Source organism: Dipteris shenzhenensis, chromosome 6 (assembly GCF_047967505.1).
Source record: "Dipteris shenzhenensis isolate YYH24624 ecotype China chromosome 6, Dip_SZ_1.0, whole genome shotgun sequence".
Taxonomy (NCBI): Eukaryota; Viridiplantae; Streptophyta; class Polypodiopsida; order Gleicheniales; family Dipteridaceae; genus Dipteris; species Dipteris shenzhenensis.
In genome coordinates, this window is record NC_141601.1 from 28778800 (window position 1) to 28797396 (window position 18597).

At 39.8% G+C, this 18597-nt stretch overlaps 1 protein-coding gene across 2 annotated transcripts; it reads right to left on the minus strand.

The window, feature by feature from the left end:
- Window positions 1-12168: 12168 nt before the first annotated feature.
- Window positions 12169-14496, minus strand: LOC147901017 (UV-B-induced protein At3g17800, chloroplastic-like). 2 transcript variants are annotated; one of them, XM_087376008.1, is made up of 4 exons: window positions 14214-14496; window positions 13863-14047; window positions 13371-13657; window positions 12169-13290 (listed from the first exon to the last, which is right to left on the minus strand). In XM_087376008.1, the coding sequence occupies exons 2-4, from the start codon at window positions 14007-14009 to the stop codon at window positions 12444-12446; spliced, it is 1281 nt and encodes a 426-aa protein (XP_087232134.1). In that variant the 5' UTR covers window positions 14010-14047; window positions 14214-14496; the 3' UTR covers window positions 12169-12443. The 2 variants fall into 2 exon arrangements, with proteins under 2 accessions (XP_087232134.1, XP_087232135.1); XM_087376009.1 differs by having other exon boundaries at window positions 14155-14496.
- Window positions 14497-18597: the final 4101 nt, after the last annotated feature.

Here is an 18597-nt window from a genome sequence, read left to right on the forward strand (position 1 = left end):
ATCTAGATGATCGATTGTGATCAAGCTTTTAGATTCCTCAAGGTGATACTGGCGAAACACCCGATCGCTCAATTGCCTGATTGGAAGCTTCCCTTCCATGTCTCCTTTGATGACTCCATCACAACTATTGATGTAGTCCTGTTGTAGGAATGGACAAAGAACTGATACCGTCCGGTCTACTACACGCAAGGTGCCAACTGTCCAAGCCTAAGAGGAACTACTTGATGATGGAGAAGGAAGCGCTTGGAATGAACTATTCTCAGATTTCTTAGATGTGAACCTATTGAGGACTTGTTTGAGGCAGAAGTCAAGGGATGCATACCATCCAATGTGCCAGATGGAGCACCACTGATGCATGACCAGGGAGAAATGTAAGAAGACATGTCATTGTTGATACCGATGTGGTATGATGACATGTACCAGTTTCTACAAATTGGCATACCGACGGGCCATCACCTGATTATCCTGAGATAGATGCAAGCAACTCACTCTATGGAGATGAAATTTTGAGCTCATCCACAACTCCTTGTACCACCTCAGTCCAAAAAAACGTCTTTGGAGATGTGTTTTCCTACATGAACAACAACCCATCTTGCAGGAAGCCCACCAAGGCTTGGTCGGAGGTTTTGTGGTGGGAGATACCACTGGTCTAAAAATCCTCAGGCTAGCTTGTGGTGGCCCACAGTCATTGGTGATGTGTTTGCTTACGCCAAGCAATGTTATGCATACAAGAGGTTGGGACATCCCACCATTAGAAGCCGCATGCTGCATAACCCAATTCTCCCCATGGAGCCATTCCAAAAGTGGGGCCTTGACTTCATCGACCCGTTCAAGCCTGCCTCCCAACCATTTGAAAGTGAATACATCCCGAGGGTAACAGACTACTATACCAAGTAGGTGAGGCCTCTGAAAAACAATTCGGCTACATCAACTACCAAATTCATCTGAGTGAATTTTCACATGGTGTAGCTATCCTATCAAGTTAGTTAGCCAAGAGCAAGGAGGCCACATCATTAATGAAGTAATGTTTTTTTGGGATGCTATACTCCATGAAAAGTAGTTAAGTTGGAGCAATCTTGTCACTCCGTGACTTAGCATCTAGCCAACCGTTACTATCGGCTTGTTTTCTAATTTTGAGAGGAAGGCATATGGTGGCATAGGGCCAAAATAAGGCCTAAGTTGGTTTAACAGGGTTCTTGAAAACTTTGCCCTTAAGTGCCAAGTAAAAATTTGCCATCATAGTAACGATGCATGAGCCAATACGGTCTGGTCCACAAGAACTACAGCTTGCCGAGGTGGAGGCCTTATCTGAACCAGAACAACAACACTACATCCTTCTATTTGAAGATCATTTTTTGCATGGCAGTCAACCCTTCTTGGCTTATAGCACTTTGTATTTAGTGTGCACTTTTTTGCAATTTGCTTGAGGATATAGAAAGGCATTTAGGAATAGGGTCTACCTTTAAACAATATGATGTTCACAATCTAGATGAACTTCATAAGGAGTTGTCTGCCACATGGCAAGTGATCATGCAAAGTAGCAACATGGATTGCAGTCTCATGAAGGTTCATTTGAGGTTGCCTCTTCGTGACTCTATATATCCTTTCGTCTCCAAGTCAATTTGAGACTCTTTATGATAGTTGAAGTAAGTGGTGCCCATGTGTGGCTCCTCTGTGGATTGAGGAGCTCCTTACGGCTAGCAATGGGCCCCTAATACATCCAACTAATCTGGCGCATTTTCTACGTACGATGGTGTAGCTGGAAACTCAGTGGTCGTGCTCTTCTAGGCAGCTATCAAAGTATATATGGTGCTCTCTTAGTCACCTCATTTCTATTTGAGTGGCTTTATATAGATGGGCTATGTGTCAGCCCTTCTATAGTTTTCTACAAGTCATGGTGAGATGTACAGTGTTGCAAGGTAGAGCCTTTACATGAGGCTTCAATAGTATTTTGTGTCAGGAGCCTTTGTGGTGGAATTAAGCATCTCTTGTAAGCTGCAATAAGTCAATGAGACTATGCAATAAATTGTCTCAAATTTTATCAAATTTGTAATAGAATTTAGGATTGATTATTTTTTAGTTTTCATCTACTAGTAAAGTGTTATGTTTCATGCACTAAACAAGTCTCAATTACCAAAGAATATTGTATTGCATGTCCTTAAAAGCCTACACTTGGTATCAGATCAACTAAAGACAGTCTATGAGTGGTCAAGGAGTTCATGATCAACTCTTGGTCTATCGACATGGACCATTTGTCTAATTCTGGTCTACTAGAAACATCAATGGTTAAGTTTGACGAAGGAATTCCCGCCATGGCAGTTGTTTGTTCAACTTCTTCTCATGGAGAAAGGGCTCTAGAGAGTCATGTCAGGAATAAAGAAGAAGTCAGCCAATAACCAAGGGCTAGAGAAGATGCAAGCCTGGGATTTGAAAAATCAAAGGGCTTTAGGCCTTCTAGGATGAGTTTTAAAAATAAAAGATTTTCATTGAGTTGTTGTCACAAAGACAACTCAAAATTGGAGCATACTAGAGGCTCTGTTCAGTTCAAGGGTGAGGAATTTAAAGATTATGCTCAAACAGGAGCTTTTCGAGCTTCAGATGGGAAATGGAGACTCATTGCTGACTCATCTCAACAAGATGAAGGTTATTACTCTTAGTTTGAGTTGAAGACAATGATGCTAAGGTGGTTCTACTCACAAGCCTATCACCCAGGTATTTTGAGATTGTAACCATCCTAAGATTGAATTCTAATAGTATGAGTTTTCACGATGTAGTGTTTATACTTCTTAGTGAAGAAAGAAGAGCTGAATTGAGTGTAATTAAAGGTGGTGAGCCCACTTAAATTTCCAAAGAGAAAAATCAAAGAAAGAATGGAAACAATGGAAGCAAGAGGGATCTGATATGTGACTACTATGGATGATATGGCCATGTAGAGACGTAATATTACAAAAGAGCCTATGACCTCAACACTAAAGAATTTGGGGGGACTTGTAGCAAGAAGTTATGTTTCATGGAAGAAGGTTGCCAGGAAGGTGACTTTTTAGGTTGTAGAACAAAGATGCAGTTATTGATCTCAGCAAGGATGATGATTATGTATTCTAACAGTTTAGCCAGTGATTGGTGCTTTGTAGATGCTAAAAATTTTTTATTTTGTTTTTTATATAATTTCACTTGCCACTAATTCCTTTTTCTTTTACTGATATTGAGAAATTCATATCTAGGGCTATGGAATGCCTTTGGCGCACTAAAATTGAAGGTAAGGCACATCGGCTCTTAACTACAACTATGTTTGGAATTTGTTTAGGCCTCACAATTTAAGAAAGCCTCAAAAGTGATATGCTACCTTCTCACAATCTTCCTGATGATTTGTCAAACAAACAATGTTAGACCTACACACAGCGGTTAGTATCTGCAAACAACTTGACGTTGATTGCATATAACCTCACAATTTGTAAGAGTCAATGGATCTTTCTTCGAAAATTTATGTTCCATTCACAACTCATCAGTGGTTATAAGAAACATCATGTAAATGAATTGGCCTTTAATCCCCTTTCTATGCCCAAGGTCAGTTAGGAGTGAGATGAAGTAACAAAACTACTAGAATTGTTGGCTGCATCTAATTTCCAGCTTTCCAGTGTTGTATGTGCTTGGCAAGGAGTTTCAAGCTCTATGATACGTGTGTATGCAAGATTGAAGTCCCTTGAACATATGTTTTTGACTAACATCCATGTCTTCAATTGACCTCCATAATATTTGGGAGGGAGTGGACCTGCTCTTACAGCAGCAAACCCGAGGATGAGGTATCAATCAATTTTAAATGTGGGCATTTATGTCTCGGCCAGTTTTTCACCAACTCTAGCATTAATTGAAGACTGTTATGCACATGCTCCACCATCAGATCTATAGCCAAATAGTTTCCAAGTTTGGGCAGGGCCTCTAGTTGAATGTTTCTAACTGAAAGACTTATAAGCAATTTTGTTGTTATTACATCACAGGTCTTTCAAGGCCACCTTACCCATCAAGGAACAGCCTCAAGTCTAGCATATTGAAACATGCTTATCAACTGTGACTTCTTTTCAACTCCCCTCATGACCCTTGTGGTGGAGCCTTAATGGAATGGCATTCAAGTTGATATAATCATTACTATAACTTGTTATGCTCAAGCTAAAGTAACATGAACTTGGAAGGTGCAATCAGCATAATATCATAGACAATTGTAAATAATGTGTATTGCACTTCATGTATATGGTTAAAGGGGTTAATGTCAAGTTCTTTGGGGAGGGTGATTTGCATGACTAGATGAGTCTAAAGGCCAAAGGCCTAGGTGTCTCTATTTACAAATTCTGCCTAGGGGGAAATGGTTTCAAGATATCCCAAGGGGTAAAAAGGGTGCATCTGAAGGGGACCTTAATTAATGGACATGTGGCATTCTTGACTCATTTAGAAAAATTGGGGGCTTTGGAGAACAAGAGATCACATGATGTGCTTCACAGCATTGCCTTCATTATTTTGATGTTTTTAGGTTTTATGGAGCATTAGAGTATATCAATAGAGGAGGAGAATGCTCAAGAGTTGATTTGGAAGGACGGGGGGGGGGGGGGGGGGACAAGAGAGGGGAGAGAGAGAGAGAGAGAGCATAATCAAACAAGAGCATAAAAAATTTGGGTATCTCAAGCACACAAAAATCATAATAGAAAGGAGTGAATCGAGGGATGAGTGTCCAAAATTGGCTAGGAGGACACTTTTTTTAAAAATCATTCATAAAGTGCTGCCTTGAAAGGTGTTAAGATTTCCAAAGGATCTATGAGCTCACTATAGAGAGAGAGAGAGAGAGAGAGAGAGAGACACACACACACACACACACACACACACAGAATGTAGAAAGGTGGAAGCGGAGACTTGCATGAGAGAGAAGACTTGAGCATGGAGGAGATGAGGAGAGAGAAAGACCACACGTGATGAGACCATAGCTACGCAAAGTCTAGGCACCTTCTATTTTAATCTATTATATAGACTCTTGGATCCCTTCAAATAGGACCAAGAGCTCCACCCAATTTGGGTCATACACCGCACACTTGTGTACATTCTAGTCCCCATATTTGTTTACATCCAACACCACATAGTACAATAGGCATGCTCCATGTGACAACATCAATGAGGCCCATGACCTTCCATGTGACCCTCTACATGTGAACCATGTGCATACCCTCACCTTTGGCCTTAGGTAGTGTCTCTAAACCTTGATTCTTTCAACAAAAGGCAATGCTAATAAACTCATGAATTGAAATGAACATAGATTGGAATCATAACTTTGTACTATAGAGCAATGCTAGGAGGAAAGTCTATAGCAAACACCTCTAATGCTCCTTTTGTAGTGTAGAAATAGTTTTAGGTTTCTTCCATTTTGGTATTAGAGCAGTTGATTATGTTGACACACAATTTATTCAAAAGGGGCTAGGGTAATATTTCTAGCCAAGAACATGATGTGCCATTGATTGGTCGAATATTGTTCATGAAGACTAAGGGAATTTACAGACTAGAGCCGTCAATTCCCACCCATCGTGCATTGAACGCATCTGGTCCATGGTTTGGACATGGGTAGGAAACCTTGCCTATCCATGATCCATGGTGGGCGGTGCCCATAGTGCTCTTGTCTATAAACACCCTAACAAAATCCTTTTGATAGGTTATTAGTGAGTGTCCAGTGGAGAGTCAATTCAAGTACTGTAGTCATAAAAGTCAGCATCACAACAATCGATTGATTAACATCTGGTATCAGTTTGTCAACATGGTTGGCAATTAGTATAGTGATGGGTCAATTGACACTTTGCTTTTTGGTGCAGGTCTAGTTTGGTTGAGGGACAAGGTGAAGCAGATAGTTATTAAGACGTTGCTAAGATGTTAACAGTTGTGAGTTTAATAACTGACATGGGTCTAGTTTGGTTGAGGGACAAGTTGAAGCAAATAGTTATTAAGACGTTGTTAAGATGTTGACAGTTGTGGGTTTAACAACTGACAATGCGTTAGCCAAGAATTTGCTTATCTATATTGATTTCTACCAACTCAGTGGACGTTGCAAGAATCATTACGTCAGGAACCGGCTACAAGTAGTGGTTGGGGTGAGTGTCAACGTTGCAAGAGGATTTGCATTGGAAAAATGGGAGAATACTAGCAAAGTAATCCAAATCAAAAAGCAATGTGAAAACTCATGGTTTAGGGATTTCCATTAGTCATCGACGGAATCTTATTTTGCTAGATGGATGGAACTAGACAAAAAACCAGCTTTGAGGTGATTTTCAATGGTTTTTCACCATTTTTGGGATGATGTGATGTGAAGATAAACAATCTAGAAGCTATATGCAAGAAAAATTTGACCAAAGAGCTCTCTATTCCTTCTTCCATATAGTTTCTTTTACTCTTGCAAGTTTTTCCTTTTGAATTTCCAAAGCAACAGCATTGTCTTTTGTGGTTGATTTTGGCATGTAATTAATTCTCTAGTGTAGGAAAAAGGTTTTAAGCCTTCATTGTTGCAAGTTTGAGTCTTTTCAACTTTCAAAGCTTGCCTAGTATAGGGAGGGAAAAGACGGTGTGGTTTAGTTTTACTATAATTACAGTTTCTGAGAGTGGTTGTTGAAAAACGAAAAAGAACCCCAAAGCCAAAAAAACCAGACAAACCAATATTGTTTGAGCCAAGGTTTTTAATTTCAATCTTTGATACCTAATGGATAAGGGTAAATCAATAGCGATGGAGGTAGAGGGGAAATCCTCAAGGATGGACCTTGTTGAATCAGGCCGATACCTTCATTGGTAGAACTATGCTATTAGAGGAGGCCTTACAACAAATCATGACTCATTAATTACATGCTAATGTAGTACAATCCAATTTAAGAAGCATGGTTCAAATCTTATCTACGAGACCATTTAGAGAGCAAAAAGTAAAATCTCCTATGGAGCCTGAAACTAGCACACATAGAGTTGATCATGTGAAGGCTAAAATACTTAATATTGGCAATTATATACCCAAAAAGTATCTTAGTTAGATGACAACATATAGTTCGGATGTCATTGAGGGTTGGTTGCACAAATGAGACAATCACCATTGTGAAATAGAAAATGACATTAAAAATATATTTAAGGTGCATCCCTATGTTTACTGAGGCAATAAATAGGTGGTGGATCAAATAGCAGAAGGATGAAATAGCATCCACTACCTAGGAAGCGTTCAAGAAAGAATTTTGAAAACATTTCCTAACTCTTGATCAAGTATCCCAAGCTTGGGCTCAGTATAGACATCTTCGTCAATAGCTAAGTACATTGGCAAGTTTAGGGAGTAATTCATGAAGATATCAAGACCTCTTCCTCAGTCAATGCAAGTAAACAGCTATATTTTCAGACTGCCAAAATCAAACAAGCTAAGTATGTCTATATACTAGATGAAGAAATAACTATAGCCATAAACTATGAAGATGCTAGACGTAAGCCAAGTGGGTTTGTGTAGGCAAGGGCTCAATAGTGGGTTCCAAAATAGTTGGGTTAGAAAGTCTGGTGCCCCATAGCCTAATGGCCAAGAAAAGTTGGCAAAGTCGAGAGGAAACCTTCAAAACCAAGCACCACCATTGGATTGAAGGGAAAAGGAACTCCAATGGTAGCTCGGGCTTGGTCAAAATCCTCTTTAATCATGCAACAAAAAGAAAAGCGGGGAGAGAATGCCTCTGCTTTGGATGCCTTCAGCCTCATTAGTGTAGAAAGATCACATGGCTAAGATGGTGGTCTCAAAATGTGATGTAGAAATGCAAGAGTCCTAGAGCCAACCATTGAGCTAGCAAGATCTTCCTAGAGGTCAATACCTATGTTATTGTGTTACCTATTGCTAAGTCAGTGAATAGTGCACACGTGATAAAATCCTATCTAAGCTTGCACTAACGGGGTAGTGATACGGAGTTAATTAAAATGAAAGGGCAAGTGGCCAATCATGATGTCAAAGTGTTGTTTGATTCAACATCAATGCACAATGTTATTAACTCTAAGCTTGTGAAAAGGCTAAAACTAAAGACCCCATTTGACCATGCGTATACTGTCAGAATGGCAGATAGAAGTTCTACTAAGCTGTGGGAGCAAAAGCGTTGTCCAATTAGAGGTTCAGATTCAAGACTATGTGAGAAAGTTAGACATTGAAATGACCAGGCTTGCTCACACAAATATAGCCTTGGGAAAGGCATGGCATTCTAAGAATCATCAATTCAAGATGGAAGTGTGTGATACGCTCTGAGAGATGAAAAGGATTTACCTCAAGGACCATTGGTCTCCTGATAGAAGCTTGTAAAACTCTTTTTTTTCCTTTTTTTTAACGGCATCCATAGAGTCAATTGGTTATCCACCATCAACTAGGCCCGACACTACCGAAGTTGGGAAATTGGCCAAGTTGGCTGATCTCTACGTACAGTTCTCTAATTGATTTAGAGATGAGTTGCCTTATGGGTTATCTCTAGAGTGGAATGTTTAACACAAGATTGAAATTATTATGGGTGTAGAACCTATAAATAGGCCTCCCTATAGATTCAACTTTGCTAAAGAAGCCGAGGTGAAAAGGAAATTGGAAGAATATCTCAAGTTTCTCGCCTTTAACTTCGCCTGTGATATTAGAAAAGGAAATGGATGATACTTTTCATCTCTGTATAATAGAGAGGACTAAATATATCACTACTAAGCACAGGTATGCATTGGCTCGGATTGATGATTTTGCTAGATGCATTACATGGAACCATAATTTTCAGCAACAAGATAGATATTGAGACTGGCTACCATCAATTCTAAATTAGAGCCAAGTATATGCATAAAACTACTTTTAAAAGTAGCTTTGGACATTATGAGTTTTTGGAAATGCCATTTGGTCTTACCAATGCTCTGATGATGTTTGTCAGTCTTATGGATGATTTACTACCCATGTATATTGGGAGTTCGTTGTATACTTTATTAACAATATTCTTGTTTACAGCTAAAGTATTTTTTACCATCGTGAACTCTTAAGGAAGGTGTTCAATACTTTGAGGAAAGCTAGTTTATGTGTGAATAGAAAGAAAATCATGTTGTGCATGGTTAAACTTGAGTATCTATGGTTTATTATTACTCTTGATGGGGTGGAAATGGATCCAGAGAAGGTTGTTGTGATATTTTATTGTGGCCAATTCCTTAGAATGCAACCACCTTGCAATCATTCTTAGGATTTGTCTAGTTTTATCAAAGGCATACTAAGGGATATTTTGAGATAGTATTGCCTTTGGCTAAGCTGATCTTGGATAAAGTACTTTTTGTATGGGGAGAAAATTGCCAGGAAAGTTTTAACATTGTAAAGAAGGCAATGGGGTCTTAGGTCTGATGTTAAAAACTATTGAACCACAAAAACCATTTTGCGTAGAAACTGATGCAAGTGGCATTGTGGTAGGGGTGGTTCTTCAAGAGGGAAGGCCGGCAAGATGAATTCTCTCTCAGTGTAATTGGTCATTTTTGGACTGCAATGTTTGAGGCACTAGGGGTTGAGTTAGGAATGAGTTTGAAACGGATGATCAGACAGAGAGAGTCAACTAGACTTAGAAAATATGTTGAGAGCATCTGTATCATTGAGGCAACATACATGGAACAAGTGGTTGCCATTGGTGGAGTTTGCCTACAATTATAAAAAATAGGAAAGAGTCCATTTGAGTTAAAACTCAATTGATTAGCAAATCCAATTATGGTTCAATACCCTCCGAAAGTGCCACGATCTATGTTGTTCAAATGCAGGACATGCTAGCACTTGCGAGGGACTTGCGAGAGCAAAATCTGCCAAGCTATGGATAGAGCTAAAATGTATGCAAATGAAAATATTTCAGACAATTTAAGGAAGGAGTTTAAGGGAAATATTCTACATATATTCTATATACTTATATATATATATAATATTTTTCGCAAATAAAAAAGGAGTTATAAGTTTTCTCGGAGTTCCTCCACGCTCCAAGTCTTTGACTGTAGGAGAGTGTGCCAAGTTATCAGGAGTGTGTGCTACATTATCAGCCCAATATTGTGGGCGTGATCAATTCTAAAAAGAATAAGCGAGGTAGCTTATAGATTGGAATTACCACAAGATTGTAAGGTGCAGGTGCAAACCAACAAGAATCCTAGACTGAGGAACAATGCGACTATGCAATCGAAAGATACCCATGGTGTTGGTTGCATGGCATGGTTTTACCTCTACCTGAGGCGGCTTTGAAATCCGTGTACCAGATGTAGAGAGCATTTCCATATTTCATCATTGAGGATGCCGCTGCCTAAAGAGGGAAGGAATGTTATGCCCAAGATGAGGAAACATAATCTTGGAAGGTTCGATCGACATTTTTCCCTTTAGAGAACCAATAATTGCCAATAATATATAATACGCTTCATGTATATGGCTAGAGGGGCTGAATGTCAAGGTCATTAGTGAGAGTGATTTGCATGATTAGGTGAGTCTAAAGCCAAAGGCCTAGGCGAATTGTTCCTAGGGGCCAATAGTTTTAAGGAGAAGTAAAAAAGAGGCATCTAAGGGGTAGACATGTGGCAATCTTGGACTCATTTAGGGAAATGGGGGAGAACGTCGTGCATTGAAATGAACGTAGATTGGAATCGTGAGTTAAGACTACAGAGCAATGCTAGTAGGAAAAACACCCGTGATGCTCCTTCGTAGTGCAGAAATCGTTTTGGGACCCTTTCATACCCCCCTCTCGCCCTGAGTAATTTTCCATGTAAGAAGTGGAGTAAGATCAAGATCCAAAATTGGTGGGATGTCGTAAATGTCCAAGAGATAACTCTGACTTGGGAGGAACCCAGAAACAATAGGCAAAAGCGTATCTTCTTTAATCACATCATGCAGCTTGGTTTGCTCAACAAGGCAAGTCAAAACTAAGATCCTAAATGTTGGTCGTGTCATACGTGTAGATGGGTCAAGAATCAATCCATTGTAAGTGGAGCCTCTATGTGATCGTTGGGAAAGAAGCGTTCCCATTGATACGCCAAGATACACGAGGCTAATGTCAAGCGTTGAACACTGCCATTTGGGGAAAACACAGACGTCCCAAGATCAGTAGATCCGTCTCGAGAGAAGCCATAGCTACCAATGACATAAGGCACGAATTCCATAACTCTCACCTTTACTGTCCTTATCGTAGCACAACTCAAGTGAGATGTACGGAGTAACTCAGCATCTATATGTACTATGATAAGTGACTCCTATATGTTCTGTCCTATCACAATGTGCAGAAGGTGGCAACAACTTACACAACCATGGAAAGTTACCACAACTGAGGCTTGAAAAATAACATCTGCCGTACCTTTGTCAACCCTACACAAAGGGCGCCTTGAACTCCGTTAAATGTAACTACAGGCATAGGAAAATTGCATTTCAGAAAGCTGGCTGTTTTTTATTTTCACTAACTTAAAACACTTGACATAGCTACACAATATGAATATGCACGTACAGCACAGACGAACTTCCTGTAGGACAGCAATTTAGTCAATTCCAAACACATTGACAACTGGAAAACAAACCTTGACTTTTAGCAAAGTGCCTGTGCTCTTGCAACCTCACACATTGCCAGCTAAGACTGTTCCCAGACTACACATTTCCATTTTAACACTTGTCAAAATTCCCCCCACCTTGAAATCTGGTGATATTCTCAGCTCGTAACAAGCCATCTTCCAACATCCTAGTGTCTACATTTCTTTTGTATACCAGCTTGAATACATTCTCCTATCATGCACCTTGGAAACCATTCAGGTTAGGTGCATAACAACATCCTACAGGTTAGGTGCATAACAACATCCTACATTATCTGACAACTTCAAAATGCTTCTGCTCCATAATTCATTTACCTCTACATAATTTTTCGCTTTTCTCTACCACCTCAATTCTGACAGTTCTTTTCCCTCCTTATACAGAGAGAAAACGCATTTGATATCGCATACTACTTATGCTTAGAGTATGTTACATGCAATTCTTATATCTCAAGCATTTTTTCAGAACAATTGACGATCACAAGAACACCAAGTATTTCCATGCATATATACATTCTAGGCAAGAGAAAGATACAGTGAGGGAAAATTTTGGGACAGAGAAGATCTCCAGTCAGCCAACCATCCTGTCAAGAACTGAATATACTCCAATTATATAGTGGTGTCAAAGAAGTGACTACACTCCAATTATATAGTGGGGTCAAGGTTTTTTTCTTAATACTTCAGACCAAATAGCAGAATGTGACTTCCAGTTTAGCTCACTTGTGAGCATTGTTACCACCATCATCACCCCCCTTGAGACCCATCCGCACCAAGAAAGCAGCAGTAGCCTGATAAAATCCTGGATACATCAAGTTTGGGAGCAGAAGAACATGTCTTCAAGAGATGGTGGTGTACCAAAAAGTTCTCATGTTGCTGATTTAATTTGTCACAAAACTGTAATAAGAGTCCACATATGTTTCAACATCCCATAGGAAACTGCCAAAGGCAACAGCTTCCAAAACCAAGCTTTTCAATCCTGAAAAGCTCAATTGTAAGAACTCATCTTTATTTACCCTCATAGACCCATCTGGTGAGATGTGCACCTCTGGCCTTCCAAACAGAGCCTCGGTGTGTTTCTCTAAGACACTCAGGCTTTCCTTTGATCTGATAGTGGCACATCTTTGTAGGGTTTCCATATCAAATGACATGATGTATGACCGCAGTTTGCTCGGCTTAACACCCACAGCATTAGCATTAGGCAATTGACTAACTCCTCCAAGTCCTCTCAAGACAGCCATGGCTGCTGCAACTTCTGCACTCATGCCATCTTGTTGATTTCCATTGGCATCCATTTCTTGCTGAGTAGCTGTCTCATCTTCAGTCGCTGATTCTCCCAAACCAGCAGGAAGCAGCTTCATGCTTTTCTCTAACTGAAAGCGGTTATACACCCTTCTCAAAAAATACCCATACATTATAGACGCTGCATAAACTTGTCCTGCGCGCAGTTTGCTTATCTGTGCAAATGTGTTCTGGTCAAGATACTCGGTACCTCCTCTTCCACCCAATACTAGTGTTAAATGATCACGTGTCATCTCTAAAACCTCCATTGAATGCACAGACTCCAGTTCTTTCATTGGCACACGCCAAGGTTTGTCAGTAGAGGTAAGCAAGGAAAGATTGGGAACCATAGCTATCCCAGCTTCCACAAACTTCTGGACTATAAGAGTGTAGACAATTTCCTCTAATGCCTTGCGCCTCTCTTGAGCTTTTAACTCTGCTATTCTCCTGCACGTACAGATTGTTGTCAGCGCATGTTATGTAAACCACAGAGGAGAAGAACCAAAGTTGAATAGTTAAAAATCCACCTGTAGAGCACCAATTCTGTACCAGATGACTTTGGCTGCTCCTGGCTACCTTCTGCCCCTTGATTCTCTGCCAATCTCTCAAGTTCCCGTTCCACGGCTGCAGGAACAAGGTGAGGATGGCTCTTAAGAAGTTGTGTCAAGAACTGTCCAGTTGGAGACTCTGGCTGAAATGGAGCAATAGGGACGAAGCTTTCTGCGCCATCTGTACTAGCCCTTACTAGGAAAACTCTTGCAGTTCTTCTTTTCTGTGTCGTAAGTCCAAATCCGAGACCCATGGACATATCCAGCTGTACACAAACGAATATACGAGAAAGTCCTTATGAGTGTTAAATGCCACATAATGACAAGACTAAGATTGCTTTGGTTCAAGATGTACCGCTTGGCCTCATCCTCACCTAAATATCTCCTAGCAGAAAATGTTTCAGCATGACATGTAAAGCTAAGAATCTGTGCCTCGGGCTTACAGCATGCAAAAACGACAACTTTTCTTGCCTTGAGAGCTGCAACGTGGGATCGAAGTCTGGAAGGAACCAAAATAAGAGAGGAACCAGGAGCTGCTCCCTTCGATATACACGGTAGCACAGCTACGGATTTCCCGCTCAGCTGCACATGACCTCCGAGAGCAAGGATACCTTCCATGAGGTGAGTCACTTCTAGCTGCAAACCTCGTGAATACTCTACAAAACCGCAAATCGGCACAAGGAACCACCATCAGAGACGAATCGATGAACATTCGCGTCCGCCAAATCAACCATGCACATCGAATTCAAAGCCCAACGCTCACCAAGGCTACAAAGAAGAAATTCAAACAAAAGCCTCAGAAGGCAGAGCGTCCTACAGTACCCTTCGCGTTCTCGAACGCAAAACTGGGCAACCCAAAAGTCGACAAACGTCTGAGAACCCCAGATCCAAGCAGTGCTAACCGAAATTGCAACGGCGAATCGAAATTGCAACGAGGAAATCACTGTGAAACAAAAAATGCAAATGTGGGCAAGGCTTAACTACGGCGAGGGCGGGTAAAACGGAGGAAAGGGCTCGAAGAAGTCTGGCGAGATGCAGCAGGAGACAGAGGAGAGAGCTTATGGCTATGGCTATGGCTATGGCGATGGCAGATGTGAAGGTCAAGATGCTTTTACAAGAAATGCTGCCAATTTTCAGAATATTATGCCATTTTCGTGGCTCCTCACCCCTTCCCACGGGTCCCCTCTTCCCCAACCGCTAATTTTGTGCCACTTGTCATCACCCTTTCACACCAAATCTCTCCACATTCTTGTGTGGCTCCTCTCTTTGCCACTTAAAATCTTGTGACGTTCCACGCACACACAACTCTTATCACTCTCCTCACGACTTGGATTCTCTCATTGCAGAAGTGTCTAGAGTTGTTGGCCCCTCCGATGCCTCCACATCCACGTACCATCACGCCCCTCTGTTTGACCCCTTCATTTTGCTCTCGATAACCACATCAATTTTGTTTCACCCCTTCATTTTGCTCTCGATAACCACAACAATTATTATGGGCACAGAAGAACTAAAAAAGGCCGTGATTCACTCGCAACACACTACAACCCCCCTTAAAGGTAGTGATTTACCCGTGGCCACTAAGCCCCTCTTAAAGAAGTTTATGGTTACATTTCCAGTTTATGAAGCCTCTCTTTGCTAGGTTCCATGGACAGTGAACCTTAGACTCTTCAAAAGGTCCCCCCAACTTGAAAGAATTCCTAACATATGCTAATTTGTTGTTTGTGTTAAGGTGGCATGAGTAATGTAGCTCTCTTGCCCAACCTTCGATCAATTGCATGCTAGGAGAGTTTAAACTTCATAGGTGTTCCTCAATTGTGAAATTAGAGATTTTGGATTCTACCAATTTGAGCCTATTTCGAGCCTCCTCCCTCCTCCAAAGTCTAGGAATACATGCTCCAAATTGTAGAGCACAAAGTCAAGCTCAGATGGATGACATTCAATCCTCTACAACCTGGAGAGATAAAGAAGGCTTTTGAGTCATGCAAATGATTGACATTCAAACTTCAAACCCTATTATGGATAGCAACCAGCCATCATGCTTTTGGTCTATTATGTGATTGATTTCAAGCTTCCTCTTGCTTGCACTTCCAAGTACTATCCATTACACCATCCATGCTTGTCCCATTGTGTAGCTAATGATTGACATTCAAACTTCAAACCCTATTATGGATAGCAACTAGCCATCATGCTTTTGGTCTATTATGTGATTGATTTCAAGCTTCCTCTTGCTTGCACTTCCAAGTACTATCCATTACACCATCCACGCTTTTCCCATTGTGTAGCTCTTGAAACATAGCATTCAAAAGGTTCCAACTCCTAGTTTTGCTAATTACAGTAGATGAAACACTATTGATTTGACGGGTCCAATTGGACATGCTTTGTATAGTTGTAACATAGAAACATCACCGTTCAGTTTGTACAATAGCCCAATAGGCTCATGAAGAGTCATGATATTCTGATGACTAATGTGGTCATAAGTCTCAATCTCTTAGGCAAAGGAGTTTTGTTTCTATACAAAGTGTCCTTCTTACATGCTCTAAGCATAATCTCCAATATGTTACACTAAACATCCTCTCCAATATGTTGCACTAAACATCCTGTCCAATATGTTAAACTCCATGGCCAATCAAGAGGACCAAATGCTATGAAGGGAAGCCATTATCATTTCTTTCTTCCCGCTAATGATGTGATTCCCTCGAGCTGATCGCTATAGAAATCAATCCAATCCCGATCAATCTTCTTATTTTGTTAGAATCATGTTGCATGATTCTATTTTTCTTTTTGGCTAATGAATTGGTAGAGAAAGAAGTCATGTTAATGCAATTGGTTAATCTATGCATTTTAGATCAATTAAAAGAGTCTTGCTCTTTGTATACATTAATAGCTATATGGCACTGATTTTTGAACAAAATTTGGGGATTTGAATGATTTCTTGCAATTCTTTTAGACCCTCGATCTTATAAGCAAGTACAAAAAATGGGGAGACTTACAAATCGTGCCTAATGTATCCCATACATTAGGGATTCCAACTTTCAATTTGGGACGCAAGAAGCTATTGGGCTTATGTCATGAAAATAGGAAGAGAAGTACTATTCAATTTGGGGTGCAAGACACTATTGGGCTTATGTAGTAAAAATAGGAAGAAAAGTACTAGTAAATGTGTGTGCTGTGTGAAATCTTAGAAAGAGAATGTACATCCTAAAGGAGCTTATATATTGCAAGCAGTGTAATGAAACCTCATTTTGAATCAAATCAACAGGAATATGCTGAGACACATTATCAAAGTGAGAAAGCATGAGAAAGCAGTCCCATTGGGATGTGCCTAATGCTTTGAATAAAAGGCAAAAGGAAAAATGAAAGCATTCATGAAATGCATCTATTATTGATATTGCTTCAACATCTCTTTGGACAGGTTTCCATAGGTAATTCGATTACAACATGTGCATGTGATGGATGACTATTCCTCTTACATCAATCGAGTTTCAAGAAGAGAGTTTTTGATAGCATTCAAGGATTATTTGTGAGAACAAGTAATTGTGGATTGATCTTTAGTCCTCTTCTTTCGTATTATGATCAATGAGTGCACTTATTTATCTATGTAACCTGAATGTGTTAAATCAAGAATTTCACTAGGAAGTTATTGATATAATAGAGATTGGGCATAATTGAGAATACAATCAACAATTTGAAGAAAACATAGTCACACTTGACCAAAATTAAAGTAATATCCATGGCAAGAAATATCAAAAATACAATTCCGTAACATCTCTCTCGGTTGGATTACAACTGGCCTTAGTTGTGTGTTTGATATAGGAATTGATGAGGCCTAGAAAACCTAGAAAGAATTGCTCGGGCATCCTCTAAGCATCATCTCTCGGATGGTTCTAAAACTTGAGCAAATATTTGACATGAACATTTTCATCTCAAAATGTGATCAATGATGCATTCAGGTTTAGATATCATCATTGAGATGGTCCAAAAGTATAGTCTTTAAAAGATCTTAAACTCTCATTAAGCAAGAGATAGTAAAGTTCTTATCCTATATCAATATAAATTACTATATTGCATTCATTCATTTCTCATGTTAGTTGAGGTATAGGCCCAAGCACTATGTTTTTCATATTCCTCAACATCACTACCACTCCATACTAGTATGATATTGAGAAACAATAACAAATACACCACTTGCTTTTCCTTATAATGTGAATAGCAATAAATGATATATATTAATCTATGGTCGGGAAAAGAATATGTGTAGATCATTGTCTAATCACACTTTGTTTTTTATCATTAACTTAATGTCATGGAGCTAGTAATGGCCCCACATGTATTTTCTTCTGCAATTAGATAATACACACAAGACATTACCTAGTATAACCATCTTGATGCTTTTCATAAGATCACAAAGAAATTTTCAAAGCTAAAAGTTATATTTGTAGCTAACATCCGTGTATGGTCCCCCTCTTGCTGAGCATAAATTTCACCATGTAATTATATGCTTTTTCTTCTCTTTAATATTTCTCCATTTAGCTCAATTCAATAGAGAAATTTCATCAAGCATACCATATGTATCAAGCAATACTTTTATCATTTTAAATAATTACATATCTCCATGTTGGTATCTACTCAAGTAAATGATGAGAATATCAAAAGTTATTTTCTTCATCTCTTTATTTCCCTCTAAGTCATATACAGCCTAATTCACAAATTCATCATATCATATGTACCAAGCAATAAAGCTTATCATATTTCAATCGTTAAACTAATAATTTTGGCACTTAAACAAATTGTGAGAATTCTATAAACCTATTGTTGGCTACCACACGACAGTCCAAGGAAGCGTCAGGTGCGGGGGTCCCAATCCCTACCCCATAGCCATGCATGCCTCTCTCACATGCACCAAAAGAGCCGGCTAGGATATGAGAGAGGGGATAACTTCTTCATTATATACCAAGTACCACAGTTGAATCCCATGCTTATGAAATAGTCTTGTACACGTGTCCATTGCGCATCAAGGGCCTCCTCCTTGGCCCCCTTTTTTTTAAAAAAATCCATACTACAAAGGGAGGGGGTTAGGACCACACCAAGGCCCCTTATAGGCCAATATTGCTAACAACCCCCCATGGGCCTAACCCACGAATTGAATCAAATCAAGAACTACCAGTCATCAACAAACGTTGTCCACCCACATAGGGCTCGAACACCC

What these genes read in the sequence shown, in the direction of transcription:
- LOC147901017 (XM_087376008.1), bottom strand. Translation starts at nt 14,009, where the DNA reads ATGGAAGGTATCCTTGCTCTCGGAGGTCATGTGCAGCTGAGCGGGAAA. An exon ending in CCCACGTTGCAGCTCTCAAG is followed by an intron (nt 13,658 to 13,862) that starts GCAAGAAAAGTT and finishes GTTTGTGTACAG; the next exon opens with CTGGATATGTCCATGGGTCT. An exon ending in ACAGAATTGGTGCTCTACAG is followed by an intron (nt 13,291 to 13,370) that starts GTGGATTTTTAA and finishes CTGTACGTGCAG; the next exon opens with GAGAATAGCAGAGTTAAAAG.